Source organism: Rhinichthys klamathensis, unplaced genomic scaffold, assembly GCF_029890125.1.
Source record: "Rhinichthys klamathensis goyatoka isolate OS25496 unplaced genomic scaffold, OSU_Roscu_1.1 h1tg000020l_1, whole genome shotgun sequence".
In the NCBI taxonomy this organism is placed as follows: domain Eukaryota; kingdom Metazoa; phylum Chordata; class Actinopteri; order Cypriniformes; family Leuciscidae; genus Rhinichthys; species Rhinichthys klamathensis.
In genome coordinates this window covers 3,712,880-3,731,696 of record NW_026606571.1, presented here as the reverse complement: position 1 = coordinate 3,731,696, position 18,817 = coordinate 3,712,880, and the positions used below count along the sequence as shown (strand labels likewise).

Genomic DNA, 18,817 nt, shown 5'->3' with positions numbered 1-18,817 from the left:
ACGGGTGATGATTTTTGCATGTGATGTCCTTAAAATCACATAGCGTCAAGTGTACATACATACACTGAACAAAATTATAAACCCAACACTTTTGTTTTTGCCCCCATATTTCATGAGCTGAACTCAGAGATATAAGACTTTTTATATGTACACAAAAGGCCTATTTCTATCAAATATTGTTCACAAATCTGTCTAAATATGTGTTAGTGAGCACTTCTCCTTTGCCGAGATAATCCATCCACCTCACAGGTGTGGCATTTCAAGATGCTGATTAGATAGCATGATTATTGCACAGGTGTGCCTTAGGCTAGCCACAATAAAAGGCCACTCTAAAATGTGCAGTTTTAAAAGTCTTAGATCTTTGAGTTCAGCTCATGAAAAATGGGGGCAAAAACAAAAGTGTTGCGTTTATAATTTTGTTCAGTGTATATATATATATATATATATATATATATACACTCACCTAAAGGATTATTAGGAACACCATACTAATACTGTGTTTGACCCCCTTTCGCCTTCAGAACTGCCTTAATTCTACGTGGCATTGATTCAACAAGATGCTGAAAGCATTCTTTAGAAATGTTGGCCCATATTGATAGAATAGCATCTTGCAGTTGATGGAGATTTGTGGGATGCACATCCAGGGCCATTTTAGTACAGTGAACTCATTGTCATGTTCAAGAAACCAATTTGAAATGAATCGAGCTTTGTGACATGGTGCATTATCCTGCTGGAAGTAGCCATCAGAGGATAGTGGCCATAAAGGGATGGACATGGTCAGAAACAATGCTCAGGTAGGCCGTGGCATTTAAACGATGCGCAATTAGCACTAAGGGGCCTAAAGTGTGCCAAGAAAACATCCCCCACACCATTACACCACCACCACCAGCCTGCACAGTGGTAACAATGCAGGATGGATCCATGTTCTCATTCTGTTTACGCCAAATTCTGACTCTACCATCTGAATGTTAACAGAAATCGAGACTCATCAGACCAGGCAACATTTTTCCAGTCTTCAACTGTCCAATTTTGATGAGCTCTTGCAAATTGGAGCCTCTTTTTCCTATTTGTAGTGGAGATGAGTGGTACCCGGTGGGGTCTTTTGCTGTTGTAGCCCACCCGCCTCAAGGTTGTGCGTGTTGTGGCTTCACAAATGCTTTGCTGCATACCTCGGTTGTAACGAGTGGTTATTTCAGTCAAAGTTGCTCTTCTATCAGCTTGAATCAGTCGGCCCATTCTCCTCTGACCTCTAGCATCAACAAGGCATTTTCGCCCACAGGCCTGCCGCATACTGGATGTTTTTCCCTTTTCACACCATTCTTTGTAAACCCTAGAAATGGTTGTGCGTGAAAATCCCAGTAACTGAGCAGTTTGTGAAATACTCAGACCGGCCCGTCTGGCACCAACAACCATGCCACGCTCAAAATTGCTTAAATCACCTTTCTTTCCCATTCTGACATTCAGTTTGGAGTTCAGGAGATTGTCTTGACCAGGACCACACCCCTAAATGCATTGAAGCAACTGCCATGTGATTGGTTGATTAGATAATTGCATTAATGAGAAATTGAACAGGTGTTCCTAATAATCCTTTAGGTGAGTGTACACACAGTATATATGCTCAGTATATACGCTCATGTTTTTTCTAAATGTGCTTAAAAATAATTAATAATACAATCTCAGCTCTTATCACACAACCTTATGTGCACACAAGGCTAGTGTGACAAGATGTTACTTTTAAATTGTATACACCCTTTTTACACCCAAACCATTTTTTTTTCAAACAAAACCCCACATGAACGTACAAAACTGGTTTCTCCAAATATACTTATAGTGGTTCCTCATTTTGTAAATTGCAACATAAATGTTCACATTACACCATTTCTAGATTAAGAGAAAGTCCTCTAGTCTAAATTACTTCATATATTCTTTTGAACTTACTTGATACTTAGATTTAATCTGAATTTCTTAATAAATGTTCAAACTGGTTATTAAAATAAGTGGTTGCGATACATAATGTACTTCCAACATTCTGGGTTTTTTTTTCTTATCTTTTTCCTGTCTCACTTTTGTTCATATCAGTCTTACATTTTGGAATTCTTGTTTGTAGTCAATATCATGCGTTTGTTCACTAATCACTCCATGATTGTGTCCAGGCATGTCTTCTTTAATGTATTGATAGTTCTTAAAAGTTCCATGTTTGGTCCATTTTCACAGAAAATAAATAAATAAATCATATATATATTTTTCTTTTCTACAGATGCAAGCTGTTGAACCATTGGACATAAAGTTTGACTGAAGAAAAAGTGTGGACCGGTAAACTGAATTTTTAATGAATCTAACGGATTTAAGCATTCCATATTCTGGGACTCCATGGTGAGAAAAGTGTGGTAAAATGTCTTTTTTATAATGTATGAGATAAATGATTGAATAAATAGATTTCTAAAAAAAAAATCTCTCATTCAAGGATGGTTTCACGAAATCAGCCAAGCCATGTTTCTTTAAAAAGTACCAGTTCTATGCTGGATCCAATTGATTTGAAAAGGGAACCTCTCTATTTAGTACGAAGGTATGAAGGTCTTTGATTAATAAAAGTATTTTGTTTTTTGTTGTTGTTTTTTTTTTAATCTTACCAACCTCAATTTTTTTCTGTGTGAGAGTCCAGTCATTTCATTGTCAATATATTTTTACAGGTATCACAAGAACAATATTCCGGTCTCTACAGTACAGTCCAATTCAGCCATGGAGTGCCAACAAGACTATAAATCAAGACTGAAATTAAAATTTCAATGCATTCACAATGATATGTCCAAACAATCAGATCCCACATTCCTGAATGACATCTTCACAGAGCTTTACATCACTGAAGGGGAAAGTGAGAATGTCAACAAAGAACATGAAGTGAGAAAGATTGAGATGGCATTGAGGAGAAAAACCACAGTAGACATTCCAGTCAAATGCAATGACATTTTTAAACACTCACCTGAAAAAAACAGTCAAGTCAGACCCATCAAATGTGTGCTGACTAAGGGAGTTGCAGGCATAGGGAAAACGGTCTCGGTGCAGAAATTCATACTGGACTGGGCCGAGAGCAACGCTAATCAGGATATCGAGTTTGTGTACCCACTTCCGTTTCGAGAGCTGAACCTGATGAAAGCAAAACAGTTTAGCTTGATTGAGCTTCTCCAACACTTCAAAATGGAAACAGGCTTTGGAGATGGTCACAAAAAGCAAAAAGTTCTCTTTATCTTTGACGGTCTAGATGAATGCCGCTTTCCATTGGATTTCCAGAACAACGCAAAGTTGAATAACCCAACTCTGCCAGCCTCTATTGACGTTTTGTTAACCAATCTCATCAATAACACACTGCTTCCTGATGCCCTCCTCTGGATAACATCTCGACCAGCAGCAGCCAGTCAAATCCCTCTTGGGTATATCGACCTGGTGACTGAAGTTCGAGGGTTTACTGACCCGCAAAAAGAAGAATACCTCAACAAGAAAATCAATGATGAACACCTCTCTGGCCATATCATTGCACACTTAAAGTCGTCAAGAAGTCTGTACATCATGTGTCATATACCAGTCTTCTGTTGGCTCTCCGTTACGGTGCTAGAGAGAATGTTCAATGAAGCGGAAGATGGAGAAATTCCCAAGACTCTCACTCAAATGTACACACACTTTCTTCTCATGCAAACCAAAGCGAAAAACATGAGATACACTAAAGGTTACAACCCAGGCCTGGAGGATGAAGACATGATTTTAAAGCTGGGTAAACTAGCCTATCAACAGCTAAAAAGGGGCAATCTGATATTCTACGAGGAAGACCTGATGGCTTGTGGGATTGATCTGGAGGAAGCCGTAGTGTACTCAGGAGTTTGCTCACAGATCTTCAGAGAGGAGTCTGCAATAACTGAGAACAAAGTGTACTGTTTCATCCATCTGAGCATTCAGGAGTTTTTGGCAGCCATGTATGTGTATGTCATGTTTAAGGTCCACCACAACAACATTCTTGATCATGAAGTGCATCAAGAGGCCACCTTGTTTGAGTTGCATAAGTGTGCCATTGACCAGGCCCTACAGAGTGAGAATGGACACTTGGATCTTTTCCTTCGCTTCCTTCTGGGTCTTTCATTGGAGTCCAATCTGACCCTTTTACAAGGCGTGCTCTCTCAATCTGGTAGCAGAGCCTATCAGAGCATTGAGGAAACAGTTGAATATATCAAGAGGATGATAGAGGAGACATCCTTGCCAGAAAAGTCCATAAATCTGTTCTACTGTCTCAATGAACTGAATGAACTCTCTCTGGTCAAGGAGGTCCAGCGCTTCCTGAACTCTGGGCATTTTTCTAAACTCTCCCCTGCACAGTGGTCTGCCTTAGTTTTTGTGTTATTGACATCAGAAGAGAAATTGGATGTGTTTGACTTGAAGAAGTACATCAGATCAGATGAAGGCCTTACCAGATTGTTGCCAGTTGTCAAAGCTTCAGAATCAGCTCTGTGAGTTCTTGTTTTGACTTTTCGTATTTAAAAGTTATCCTAATAGTGTGATTGAAGTAACATGTAGTGTGTTTGTGCAGTGTAGTGTAGTGTGTTTTTTTTTTTATTTATTATACCTACATTATATTCCAGACTGGGTAATTGTGGACTTACAATGAGATGCTGTAGAGCTCTTGCCTCCACTGTTGGTTCCAGCTCTTCAAATGTACGAGTGCTAGATCTGTGCAATAACTCCATTGGAGACAAAGGACTGGAGCTTCTGACAGCCGGACTGGAAAACACACTGTGCAATTTACAGGAACTGAGGTAAAGCTTTTAGCCATGTGTCTGTGTATATATATATATATGTGTGTGTGTGTGTGTGTGTGTGAGAGAGTGTGTGTAAAGATATATTGTGTACATACTACCATTCAAAAGTTTTAAAATGTTTTAGAAAAGAAAATACAGTAAAAACAGTAACATTGTGAAATATTATTAGAATTTAAAATACCTGTTTTCTGTTTTAATATGTTTTAAAATGGGTTGTATTCCTGTGATGGTGAAGCTGAATTTTCATCCCCTTACTCCAGTCTTTAGTGTCACATGATCCTTCAGAAATTATTCTAATATGCTGTTTTTTGGAAACCTTGATAAAAAAAATCTGGATTCTCTGATGAATAGAAAGTTCAAAAGATCAGATTCTATTTGAAATAGAAACCTTTAGTAACATTACAAATGTCTTTATATTGGTCAATTTAATGTGTCCTTGCTGAGTAAAAGTTCAGTTTTAAATTAAATTTAGCAGACGCTTTTATCCAAAGCGACTTACAACTGAGGACTAAACCAAGCGAGTCATTGTGAAGAGGCAAAAACAACGCAAGAAGTGCTCAAAATACAAAGTTCAGACATTGCTCAAAGTAGCATAAGCCAGACAAGCGAGGATTGAAAGGAAAAGGAAAGAACGTTTTTTTAAATTTATTTTATTTATTTATGTTAAGTGCTCACGGAAGAGATTTCAGTTGTCTTTTGAATGCTGTCAGGGATTCTGCATTCCGGATGAGGGTGGGCAGATCATTCCACCAGCATGGTACCGTGAATGAGAATGTTCTGGAGAGTGATTTTGTGGCTCTCTGTGATGGTACCACGAGCCGTCGCTCATTGACCGATCGTAGGCTTCTGGTAGAGATGTAGACTTGTAGTAGTGAGTGGAAGTAGGAGGGAGCTGAGCCTGCGGTCAATCTGTAAGCAAGTGTCAACGCCTTGAACTTGATGCGAGCAGCGAGTGGAAGCCAGTGCAAAAAGATGAACAGAGGAGTGACGTGGGCCCTTTTGGGCTCGTTGAAGACGAGACGAGCTGCAGCATTCTGGATCATTTGTAGAGGTTTAGTTGCACAAGATGGAAGTCCAGCCAGAAGAGCATTGCAGTAATCAAGCCTAGAAATGACCAGGGCCTGGACCAGAAGTTGTGTTGCCTGCTCAGTTAGTGATCTTCCTGATGTTGTGCATAGCAAACCTGCATGATCGAGCTGTCTTTGTAATGTGGTCTGTGAAGGTCAGCTGATCATCAAAGATTACTCCAAGATTTCTGACTGACCTTGATTGGGTGATTGAGGAAGAATCTAGCTGGATAGTGAAGTCGTGCTGTAGAGACGGATTGGCAGGGAGGATGAGAAGCTCAGTCTTTTCCAGGTTGAGCTGCAGGTGATGTTCCTTCATCCATGCAGAGATGTCCGCCAGACAGCTCGATATCCGAGCAGCCACTGTGGGATCATCTGGTTGAAATGAGAGGTAGAGCTGGGTGTCATCAGCATAGCAATGGTAAGAGAAACCATGTGCCTGTATGATGGGTCCCAGTGATGTGGTGTAAATGGAGAAGATGAGCGGTCCAAGAACTGAACCCTGGGGAACCCCTGTGGTCAGTTGATGTGCTTTGGATACCTCGCCTCTCCATGTGACCCTGAAGGACCTACCTGTGAGATAGGACTCAAACCAGTGGTGGGAAGTTCCAGTGATGCCCAGTGATGAGAGGGTGGACAGAAGGATCTGATGGTTCACAGTGTCGAAGGCAGCAGACAGATCCAGGAGAATGAGAACTGATGATTTGGAAGCAGCTTTTGTGATCCGTAGGGCTTCTGTGACCGACAGCAATGCAGTCTCGTTTGAATGCCCTTTCTTGAAGCCAGATTGGTTGACATCCAGCTGGTTGTTCAGAGACAGGAAAGATGATACTTGGTTGAAAGCAACTCGTTCAAGTGTTTTCGCAATGAATGGTAGGAGAGAGACAGGTCTGTAATTCTCTAAAAGTTATGTGTTTAATGTTGTTTTTTTAAGCAGTGGAGTTACCCGAGCCTGCTTAAATGCTGTAGGGAAAATGCCAGTGTGGAGGGATGAGTTGATAATGTGTGTGAGAGCTAGTAGAAGTGTGGGAGAGATGGCTTGTAGAAGGTGTGAGGGGATGGGATCATGAGGGCAGGTGGTAGGATGACTGGAGAGGAGAAGTTTAGATACTTCTTCCTCGGTTAGTGGAGTGAAGGAGGAGAGAAGGCTGTGGGAGAGGTTAGTCTGGGTTCCTGTGTGTGTGAAGCTGAGAACTGACTGCAGATAGTCTGATAGTTGTTAGAGAGTCAGTTTTGTTAGTGAAGAAGTTAGCAAAATCATAAGCAGTTAGTGAGGAGGTGGGTGGTGGTGGAGGTGGACAGAGGAGAGAGTTGAATGTCTTGAACAGTGAACGTGTGTTAGAGGCGCTGTTGATCTTGTTGTGGAAATATGAAGATTTTGCGGCATGAACATCAACAGAAAAGGCAGAGAGCAAAGATTGATACCTACTGAGGTCAGATGTATCTTTTTATTTGCGCCATTTCCTCTCCGCTGCCCTGAGTTCGGTCCGGTGTTCACGAAAAACCTCAGATAACCAGGGGTTAGAGGGAGTAGCGCGTGCTGGCCTAGAGGAGAGAGGGCCGATATTGTCTACAGAAGAGGTTAAAATGGAGCATAAAGTATCTGTTGCGGTATTCACATCCAGAGATGAGAATTGTGAGGGTGAGGGAAGAGAAGATGACACAGCAGAGGAAAGATGGGACGGAGAAAGTGAGCGCAGGTTTCGTCTGAAAGTTACTGGTAGGAGTTGGTGGTGCATGGGTAGTGAGTTGTAGATTGAAAGTAATGAGGAAATGATCTGAAACGTGGAGAGATTTCACCAAAATGTTGTCTGTGATGCAGTTGCGTGTGTAAACCAGGTCCAGTTGGTTACCTGACTTGTGAGTACCTGTGGTGATGAGCCGTTTGAGATCGAAAGAGGTTAGGAGAGAGATGAAGTCTGTTGCATACATCTTTTCTAGATGAATGTTGAAATCGCCAAAGACTACAAGTGGGATGTCATCCTTAGGGAAAGAGGACATCAGCACATCCAGCTCCTCTACAAAGCTTCCCAGTTGACCTAAGGGGGCGATATATGACTACAATATGGATCTTAATGGGAGTTGTAAGTGTAATAGCATGATATTCAAATGAGTTGTTATTGCGAAGAGAGAGTTGAGTATTTCCAATTGCTAGAAATGAGTAGACCAGTACCCCCACCCCTCCCTGACTGGCGAGGGGTGTGAGAGAAAGAGAAGTTGTTAGAGAGAGCAGCAGGGGTTGCTGAGTCTTCTGGACGGATCCAGGTCTCAGTCATATTAAGAGTAGAATGGGATGCAAAATTACATTAGATTTAAATGTGATGTGAAAACTTGAAACCTTAAATGGTGATGATTGTTGTTGTCATTATTACTATAATCGAGTATCGCATTTTAGGCATAATATTGACAATTCTTACACGTTGGTGCTTCCTTTGAATGAGGGATTCAACGATTCGCTCAGAACGAATCGGTTGGTTGAATTCTTTACAGACTTTCTCATAATGACAGTCACATGTTGCCACTTCAATGTATCGTATCAATGTAATCTGCATAAAGAGTGACTCAAAAAATCCCCACCACTAATGCAATTGTTGCTATTGAATGCAATTGAAATGTATTGTTAAATATGCTGTTTATTAAATATTTTGGATGATATAATAATGTTTTAAGCTGCCAGGAAGAGTTTACTCTCAGCTCCGGTTTACTAACAGAATAAATCTATTCTGGATGAATTCCAGTTTCCAAAATCAGTCCTGTGTCTGGGCCCATCTGAATAATTGTGTAATGTCCTCAAAACAATGATTTCCTATTGTGAGAATTCATATTTAGTACCACTTGCTCTTGAAAGATTCATGATGTGATGTATTACTGTTTCCTCAGGCTCTCATACTGCAGAATCACCACACGCGGCTGCTCGGTTCTGGAATCAGGACTGCTCCCAAATCTCCCAAACCTTAGGGTGCTGGACCTGAGTGAAAACAGTCTGAGACAAGCAGGAATTAAGATCTTGGCCAATTACCTGAGGAATCAGCACTGTAAATTTGAGAAACTGAGGTAAACATCCTTCCTCTCCCCACTTCAGTTCATTGGAAGGCATCAATACCAAATGTAGAATTTGTTTGGTCCTTATGATCACATGTCATTGCATTATTCATAGGCTCAAGGATTGCAGAGTTACACCTGAAGGCATCTTTGCAATAGCCTCCGCTCTACAGTCCAACCCATCTCACTTAAGAGAGCTCGACCTGCACTGGAATAACCCAGGAGATGATGGAGTGGAGAAGCTTTCAGCTGTAATACAACATCCTCTTTCCCGGCTTGAAACTCTTTGGTACTTTTTGTTAATGAAATGTTTTGTCATATACATATATACTGTTCAAAAGTTTGAGGTCGGTAAGATAAAAAAGAAAATAAATGAATACCTTTATTTAGCATGGATGCATTAAATTGATTAAAAATGACAAACAAAAAAAAGTCAAATAAATGCTTACTGTTCATCAAAGAATCCTGAAATATATATATTTTTAAAAAATACTAAGCATGACTGTTTTCAACATTGATAATAATGATAAATGTTTTTTTGAGCAGTAAATCAGCATATTAGAATGATTTCTCAAGGGTCATGTGACTGAAGAAGACTGGAGTAATAATGCTGAAAATTCAGCTTTGCATCACAGGAATAAATTACATTTTAAAATATATTAAAATTGAGAACATTTAATTAAATTATAATAATATTTCACAATATTACTGTCTTTACTGTATTTTTGATCAAATAAATGCAGCCTTAGTGAGAATAAGAGACTTTTTAAAAAAATATTATAATAATCTTCCCGACCCAAAATGTTTGAGCGGTGTGCTATTATAAATATTAATCTCTAATTCAAATGTCTATTTTTTCCACCCGTAGGTTAAGTTACGGCTTGCTCACTGTGAAATCCTGTCAGTCTTTGGCTTCAGCTCTGAGCTCCAGCTTCTCAACCCTTAAAGCTTTAGACCTGAGCGGCAACGCAATATATGATGAAGCAGTTCAAATGCTCTCAAATGGACTTGGAAGCCCTCATTGTAAAATAGAGATTTTGAGGTAAGGGTTTCAAATCTCCATTTAAATCCAACACACAGCGAACACTTTAAGCAATTCTTGTCTTTTCAGGTTGGCATTGTGTGAGATCACAGAGGTGGGTGTTGCTGATTTGGCCTCAGCCCTCGTTTCTAACCCGGGTCCTCTGAGAGAGCTGGACTTGAGACAGAACCAAATAAAGGATTTAGGTGTATCAAGACTTGCTGAAGTAGTGAAGAACTCCAACTGTAGGCTGGAGACGTTACGGTGAGCAGAACCCAGCATTGAGACTTTCATTATAGTGCTTGCATTATAATTTCAGTCTTGGGGTATGCATTACAAGTAACGTGCATTACATAATCAGATTAATTTTTTGAGTTAACAAGTAATGCATTACTTTATTAATGTACACATTAATATTTGAGTTAGCTTCTAAAGTAATGCACATTACATTTCAGTTTAATTAATTTGCATGTTAGTGTTACGTCAGAGACGAGGACACAAGATGCAAGTAAAAGCTCTTTATTAATAGTGTAAGTAAAGATGATGATAATGTTAGTCCAGGTTTTGCAGGCGGTGGCGCAGGGACTTCGATAGTCAGACACAGAGTGAAGGATGAAGTGCAGGGTGCTCAGAAGAGTGATGATGTAATCCAGACACGAAACGAAATCCAACACGACGAAAACCGGAACACAGGAACTCGAGACGGGACACGAAGCACAGGAACAGGCACAGGAAAGACGAGGACTTCATACAACGATCTGACAATGGGAATGAGAAAGTGGTAAGTCTTTATAGGAGATGAGATGAGTGGCAGCTGGAACTGGTGAGTGATCGCAGCTGAATGCTGATCAACTGATGATGCGGACACACCCACTCACACACTCGCACACATGTAAACAACAAAGCACGAGACTAGAGAGAGACACTGGATCCAAATACCGTGACAGTACCCCTCCCCCTAGGAACGCCTCCTGGCGTTCCCAGGACTCCTTACCTGTCGATTGTAATCATCGATAAGGGAGTGATCCAGAATGTCTCTAGCAGGTACCCAACTTCTCTCCTCAGGACCGTAACCTTCCCAGTCCACCAAGTACTGGAATCCACGCCCCCTCCGCCTTGAGTCCAGCACACGATTGACCGAATAAGTTGGTTCCCCATCTACGAGTCGCGGCGGGGGAGGAACCGGGATAGGCGGATTAAAGCGAGAATGAAATACGGGTTTAATTTTGGATACATGAAAGACGGGGTGAATTCTCCTGTACACCGGAGGAAGGTTGAGGCGGACTGCCACCGGACTAATGATCTTGGTGACAGTGAACGGGCCAATGAATTTGCGAGCAAGTTTATTAGACACGGAGCGGAGAGGAATGTTCTTGGTAGAAAGCCACACTTTTTGACCAACGACGTATACGGGAGGCCTAGACCGGTGGCGATCGGCTTTGGCCTTGGTGCGCAACCCCACTTGGAGAAGAGTCTCACGGGCTCTAGTCCAAGTGCGGTGACACCTCTGGACAAAGGCGTGAGCAGAGGGGACCGCGACCTCGGATTCCAGACTAGGAAAAATTGGTGGCTGGTAACCTACGCTACACTCAAACGGAGATAGGCCCGTGGATGACACTGGCAACGTGTTGTGGGCGTACTCCACCATAGAAAGTTGTTGACTCCATGAGGAAGGGTTCTTGGAAACCAAACATCGTAACGTTCTCTCCAAATCTTGGTTGGCTCTCTCAGTTTGGCCATTGCTCTGGGGGTGGAACCCTGAGGACAGACTGACAGTCGCCCCCAGAAGCTTACAAAATTCTCGCCAAAATTTGGACACAAACTGGGGTCCCCTGTCAGAAACCACGTCTGTCGGGAGGCCATGTAACCGAAAGACGTGGTCAACGACAATCACCGCTGTCTCCTTGGCTGAGGGTAATTTGGGCAAGGGAATGAAATGAGCCGCCTTCGAGAACCGGTCCACTACGGTCAAAACTACTGTATGACCCTGGGAGGGTGGGAGGGCGGTAACGAAATCTAGAGCGATATGGGACCAGGGTCTCGAAGGGACTGGCAGCGGTTGGAGTAACCCATCTGGGGGTCGATTGGAAGTCTTACCAGTGGCACAAACTGAGCAAGCCAAAACAAAACTGTGAATGTCACGAGCCATGAGAGGCCACCAGAACCGTTGTTTGACTAAAAACCTAGTGCGATTAACTCCTGGATGACAAGCCACATTGGAAGAATGCCCCCACTGAATGACGCTGGACCTCAAACCCTCAGGCACAAATAAACGATTCGGTGGGCAACCGACCGGGGGCGTTACCCCTTCTAAGGCCTTCCTGACCTTCGATTCGACCTCCCATACGAGTGTGGAGATGAATAGGGTCTCTGGTAAAATGCACTCGGGAGTAGACGGGCGTTCGGAACGATCAAAAATGCGCGATAAAGAATCGGGTTTGATGTTCTTAGAACCCGGGCGGTACGAAAGAGTAAAATCAAAACGACCGAAAAAAAGTGCCCACCGAGCCTGCCTGGAGTTCAACCTTTTAGCAGTTCGAATGTATTCTAAGTTCTTGTGGTCGGTCCAAACGATAAAAGGTACCCCCGACCCTTCTAACCAGTGACGCCACTCCTCCAATGCTAACTTGACTGCCAACAACTCTCTGTTCCCAATGTCATAATTGCGTTCGGCAGGGGACAGACGGTGAGACAAAAACGCGCAAGGATGCATCTTGTCGTCTGAAAGAGAGCGCTGGGATAACACTGCTCCTACCCCCACCTCTGACGCGTCGACCTCCACCACGAACTGACGTGATGGATCAGGGGTTGTCAGAATGGGGGCTGAAACGAAGCAACCCTTCAATTTGGCAAACGCAGCCTCGGCTGCGTCTGACCACCTGAACGTCGTTCTGGGGGAGGTCAAAGCGGTCAGAGGTGCGGCTAGTTGGCTGAAGTTGCGAATAAAACGCCTGTAGAAATTGGCGAACCCCAGAAATCTCAGTAGGGCCTTACGAGACTCTGGACTTGGCCACTCTACCACAGCCTTGATCTTCTCAGGATCCATGCGCATTCCCTCAACCGACACGATGTATCCTAGGAATGGGACAGACTGTGCATGAAAATCGCATTTCTCCGCCTTGACAAAAAGCCCATTCTCTAGCAACCTCTGAAGCACTCGTCGGACGTGCTGCACGTGTTCCTGGAGAGAAGAAGAAAAAATCAGTATGTCGTCCAGGTAGACATAAATGAACTGATCTATCATATCTCGCAGCACGTCATTGACGAGTGCCTGGAAGACCGCTGGACTGTTGGAGAGCCCGAAAGGCATAACCAAATATTCAAAGTGTCCCCTGGGGGTGTTAAACGCGGTCTTCCACTCATCCCCCTCCCTAATGCGGACCAAATGATAGGCATTACGTAAATCCAATTTTGTGAAGATGGTCGCTCCCTGCAACCTCTCGAAGGCTGAAGACATCAACGGCAAAGGATAAGTATTCTTTACCGTGATGTTGTTCAACCCCCGGTAGTCAATACAAGGTCGCAGAGACCCGTCCTTCTTCCCCACAAAAAAGAACCCCGCCCCCGCTGGAGAAGAGGAAGGGCGGATGAACCCTGTTGCTAGAGAATCAGAAATATATTTCTCCATAGCCTCCCTCTCAGGTGTAGAGAGCGAATATAACTTGCCCTTGGGCGGAGCAGTACCTGGTAATAAGTCTATGGCACAGTCATAGGGACGATGCGGAGGGAGAGAAGCAGCCCGAGACTTACTGAACACCTCCTTCAGGTCCAGATACTCCGCGGGCACGTTAGATAGATCCACTGCCTCCTCCTGCAACACAGGGACAGAAACAGACGGACAGGCAGACACTAGACAAGACTTATGACACTGATTACTCCATGAAGACACAGACTTGAGCTGCCAGTCCACTTTAGGGTTGTGCCGGACGAGCCAAGGGTGCCCGAGGACAATGGGTGCAAGGGGGGTGTTCAGGACATAGAACGAGATGGTCTCGGTGTGGTTGCCTGATGTGGTGAGGGTGATGTCTTCTGTGGCAAACGTGATGTTGGGAAGTGTTTGTCCATTAAGTGCGTGTACAGCAATCTGATGTGTGAGGGTCTTGAGGGGAATCTTGAATTGACGTGCAAAGAGTGATCCATGAAGTTACCTTCTGCTCCGGAGTCCAAGAGTGCTCGACAGTCGTGAGTGAGTGTTGACCATCTCAGTCTTACCGGAAGGAGGGTAGATGTAGATGAGGTCTTCTCGGCGGAGATCCCACCCGATAGTAGCCTCATACTTACTATCGGGCTTGCCCTTTTACCGGACAGTTGTAAGCATAGTGTCCGGTTCCACCACAGTACAGGCAAAGGCCCTGGGACCTCCGCCTTTCCCTCTCCTCCCGGGAAAGCCGAGCTCGACCCACCTGCATGGGCTCGTGATCGTCGACGGGGCTGACCGCATCCCCGCCTCCAACTCGTGGTCCCTCGGCTCCTGCCAGAGGGCGTCTACTCATAGCGTGGCCACCAACTCGGGACAGTCGGGCATCAACTCTGAGAGCTAAAGCGATGAGTTCATTAAGAGACTGGGGCAGGTCCAAAGCGTAGATTTCTCTTCGGACGCGGTCAGCCAGCCCATGCAGGAACATGTCCCACTGCGCCTCCTCGTTCCATTTGCTCTCCGCTGCAAGGGTCCGGAACTCGACTGAATAGTCCGACACCGACCTTTCTCCTTGACGTAACTCAGCCAGCATTCTTGCAGCTTCTCTTCCGCCGGCCGTCCGGTCGAAAACTCTCTTCATCTCAGCGGAGAGCTCCTGGAACGAGGTGCAGCATGGATCGTCGTTCTCCCACACCGCCGTTCCCCATAACGCCGCTTTCCCAGTCAGGAGGGTGAGCACAAAGGCGACTTTGGAACGCTCAGTCCGGAAAGTCTGAGGCTGGAGCGAAAAATGCATGGAGCACCGGGTTAAGAAGGCTCGGCAAAATCTTGGATCACCTGAATAATGCTCTGGGGTTGGTAGGCGTGGCTCCGACTGGGATGGGCTCTCCGATGGTGTGGGGGGAACGGCCGGTGCGGGCGGCGCAGTGGGAGCTCGTAGCTGTTGGATCTGCCGGGTGAGCTCGGACACCTGCGCCACTAACGCCTGAACAGCGCGACCAGTATCATTTAAATTCTTCTCCTGAACGTCCAGACGAGCCATACTGTTACTCAAACAGTCCTCCATGGTCGGCGCTGATGTACTTGCTGTGTCCATTCTTGGTCAGATCGTTCTGTTACGTCAGAGACGAGGACACAAGATGCAAGTAAAAGCTCTTTATTAATAGTGTAAGTAAAGATGATGATAATGTTAGTCCAGGTTTTGCAGGCGGTGGCGCAGGGACTTCGATGGTCAGACACAGAGTGAAGGATGAAGTGCAGGGTGCTCAGAAGAGTGATGATGTAATCCAGACACGAAACGAAATCCAACACGACGAAAACCGGAACACAGGAACTCGAGACGGGACACGAAGCACAGGAACAGGCACAGGAAAGACGAGGACTTCATACAACGATCTGACAATGGGAATGAGAAAGTGGTAAGTCTTTATAGGAGATGAGATGAGTGGCAGCTGGAACTGGTGAGTGATCGCAGCTGAATGCTGATCAACTGATGATGCGGACACACCCACTCACACACTCGCACACATGTAAACAACAAAGCACGAGACTAGAGAGAGACACTGGATCCAAATACCGTGACAGTTAGAACAGACAAATTGTAAAAAGGCAACAAAACATTACTTTCAACTTTTTTGGTGATAAACATATTTCTAGAGGTCAGGGAAGTGGCCAGAATATAACTATATTCTAAGGCTCGGTTTCACAAACAGGGCTTAGATTAAGACAGGATTAGGCCTTAGTTCAATTAGGACATTAGGTAGCTTTTATAAACATGCCTTAGAAAAAAAATATTACTGGTGTGCATTTTGAGACAAAACAATGGCACTGACATATTTTTAGATATCAGTGCAAGTAGCTTTGAATTAAAACAGCTCAATAATGCATTTTAGTCTGGGACTAGGCTTAAGCCTTGTCTATGAAACTGGGGGTAGATGTCTTTTTAAAAAAGAAAATCAAGGAGTATGTTATATAGATTATGTTGTTGAATGCATTACTGCGTTAAACACGTGCAAAAAATAACTTCTCAATAAAAAACACCTGCAAGGCCTGGAAGAGAACAAGCCTCAGCCAGGTGAAAAACATATAGCGCATTATACTTTCCATAAAAGTAACGTAATTAGTTACTTTTTTAAAGGGAGTAACACAATATAACTGATTACTTTTAAAAGTAACTTTCCCCAACACTGGTCTTAGGTGTGCTTTTTTGATTATGATGTCAGTTGCAGTTGGTCTTCTTTGTTTAGATGCTGAATTGTGACTTGAATTGTAAATGTTTTAACATGAAATGTCTTTCATAACAGTTTAGGAGACTGTGGGGTCACAAAGGAAGGTTGTGCTGTCCTCGCTGCTGCTCTAAACTCAAACCCCTCTCATCTGATGGAGCTGGACCTGAGCAATAATGAGCTCACAGACGCAGGGATGAGGCTCCTTTCTCCTGTCCTGAGGAATCACAGCGGCAACATTGTGAAATTAGAGTATGTTTTCTACAAATACTCTCAATAACATTCTAATATATCAGATAATAATTATGTGTAATTATTAAAGATTTTTTTTTAAGAACTGAAGGTTTTATTTAACTAGGATGCATTGAATTAATCAAAAGTGACAACAATTTTTTTAAATAGAAAAAGAAATTTAAATAAATTAAATCAAATTTAAATATAAAAATCCTGCAAAAAATATGGTTTCAAAACTGATAATAATAATCACCAAATCAGCATATTAGAATGATTTCTGGAGAATCATGCGACACTGAAGACTGGAAATTCAGCTTTGCCATCACATTAATAAATTACTATTATTATTTTAAAATATATTTAAACAGAAAACATTCAATTGTAATAATAAAAAAAACGTACCGACCCCAAACTTCTAAACAGTGAGATATAATGATTTTTTTTAAAAATGATAAAAAACGTCTCTCTATCATTGTTTTCCCTAGTTTGAGCCAGTGTGGTTTAACTGTGGACTGCTGTGATTCACTGGCTGCAACTCTTGTAGAAAAATCCTCGAGTCTTAGAGAACTGAATTTGGGAGTAAATAATCTACAAGATCTGGGAATTACAATCCTTTGTGCTGGATTGGAAAATCCACATTGTCCGCTGGACACTTTGAGGTAACTCTACATCCAAAATGTTTCTTTCATGGAAGTTAATTGTGATTTTTCTCTAAATTACATGAAGATTGTATTTGACAATTTTCTTTGATTAATGATGTATGCCTATAATATTGTTTACACTTAACTAATACTTTTCTATAGGTTATCCAACTGTGGGATCACAGGGGAAGGTTGCACTATTTTAGCCTCTACACTGAGATCTAAGCACTCACTTTTAAGAGAGCTGGACCTGAGTGAAAACAATCTCACAGATTCAGCCGTGAGGCCGCTATCTGTTCTACTGGACGATCCAGACAGTAAACTAGAGAAACTCATGTAAGTAGTTCCTTGTGACGTAGTTATGATTTTATGAACACCTTTAACAGCTAGTGATATTCATACAAAATACTCAAACTATGCATTTGCTGAGCTTTGCTTGTGTGATGTTGAATGCAATAAACCTTTTTTTCTTTCCAGCTTGTATTAACTTCAGTCCTGTGTGTATCACAGAACACATCAATATTTGATGAAAGTTGCAGAATACTGCCATACCTCACCACCGATGACAGCACTTCTTATTGTTAGTCAATATGACATGTTCAGATGTATTATTTTTTAAATCCGTTATTTATATTGTTCATATATACATGTATATATATACTACACTATTATGCTAGTATGAAATACTGAGCAGAAATCGGCATTGTTTCATAAAATGTTGTCTACACACATCATTGATATTTATGAATTAGCAGAAACTAAAAGAACCTTTATAAATAAGACTAATAAGTTGAAATATTTGTGCGAATCACAAATGTTACAAGTTGCCTGATGCACTGCTGTCTAACATGGTCAATATCTATATCTAAGTTGTGCTCAGAACTCCTTGCTTTGTTAAGGTCACTAACACACTATTTAAACGGTACAGTTGTTAAACCTGTCATTATAGACCGTAGCTTTAATAAATGTGTGTCATTTGCCTGAATATTTAACATTTATTTTGAAAATTTGTTATTTTTTTATCCTGTAAAACTTTATGGTTGTATCAATAAACCTTATTATAAATAAATGAAAGACTGCTTGTAATTTGGTGTGGGCATCTGTATTCAGTCCCCAACAATCAAGTCATCACAAAGATCAGCACAGACTTTTTCCTTCCAAACCTTTATTTTACACAAAACAGCATCAAACATGTATTTAATCTGTTTTTCAATTGTTTCCATATTAGATGAGACTTGGGACAGATACTTTCCCCCTCATAACGCACCAAAATGGAAATATTTACAAGAAATCAGGTGGACAGAAAATACAGACAAACTTGACAGCAGAAACAGAAAATTTCTGATCCCTAAGAGGGAGGAAAGACATGTTTTCATTAACACATAAAATGTACAACATGACCTCAACATCTACAGTTTTCCATACCGAGTTGTGATGTGGCTGAGATCTCATACATCAGGTGAAAGCTGATGCTTTGTGTGGAAGGTTGCGCTCAAACTGAACGAAACCTTTTGTCGCTTGTAGAAGCACATTTGTCAGTTCCTCGACCTTACCTAGTGCTTTAAGCTCAGACAGTGGTGCGAGTTGCTCTTCTGAGCCAATCTAACTTAAAAATGTTGAGGTCCAAAGTCCAAACTAGACAGGCAA

At 42.4% G+C, this 18,817-nt stretch overlaps 1 protein-coding gene across 2 annotated transcripts; it reads left to right on the top strand.

The window, feature by feature from the left end:
- The first annotated feature begins 2,283 nt into the window (after positions 1-2,283).
- On the top strand, positions 2,284-17,919 carry nlrp12l (NLR family pyrin domain containing 12-like). 2 transcript variants are annotated; one of them, XM_056240009.1, is made up of 12 exons: positions 2,284-2,373; positions 2,465-2,566; positions 2,691-4,493; positions 4,626-4,799; positions 8,750-8,923; positions 9,027-9,200; positions 9,780-9,953; positions 10,023-10,196; positions 16,374-16,547; positions 17,015-17,188; positions 17,333-17,506; positions 17,648-17,919. In XM_056240009.1, the coding sequence occupies exons 1-12, from the start codon at positions 2,330-2,332 to the stop codon at positions 17,655-17,657; spliced, it is 3,351 nt and encodes a 1,116-aa protein (XP_056095984.1). In that variant the 5' UTR covers positions 2,284-2,329; the 3' UTR covers positions 17,658-17,919. The 2 variants fall into 2 exon arrangements, with proteins under 2 accessions (XP_056095984.1, XP_056095987.1); XM_056240012.1 differs by having other exon boundaries at positions 2,317-2,382.
- Positions 17,920-18,817: the final 898 nt, after the last annotated feature.

Coding starts and splice junctions, on each gene's coding strand:
- nlrp12l (XM_056240009.1), top strand. CDS start 2,330: ATGAATCTAACGGATTTAAGCATTCCATATTCTGGGACTCCATG. Junction 4,494..4,625: donor AAAGCTTCAGAATCAGCTCT/GTGAGTTCTTGT, acceptor ATTATATTCCAG/ACTGGGTAATTGTGGACTTA. Junction 4,800..8,749: donor TGCAATTTACAGGAACTGAG/GTAAAGCTTTTA, acceptor CTGTTTCCTCAG/GCTCTCATACTGCAGAATCA.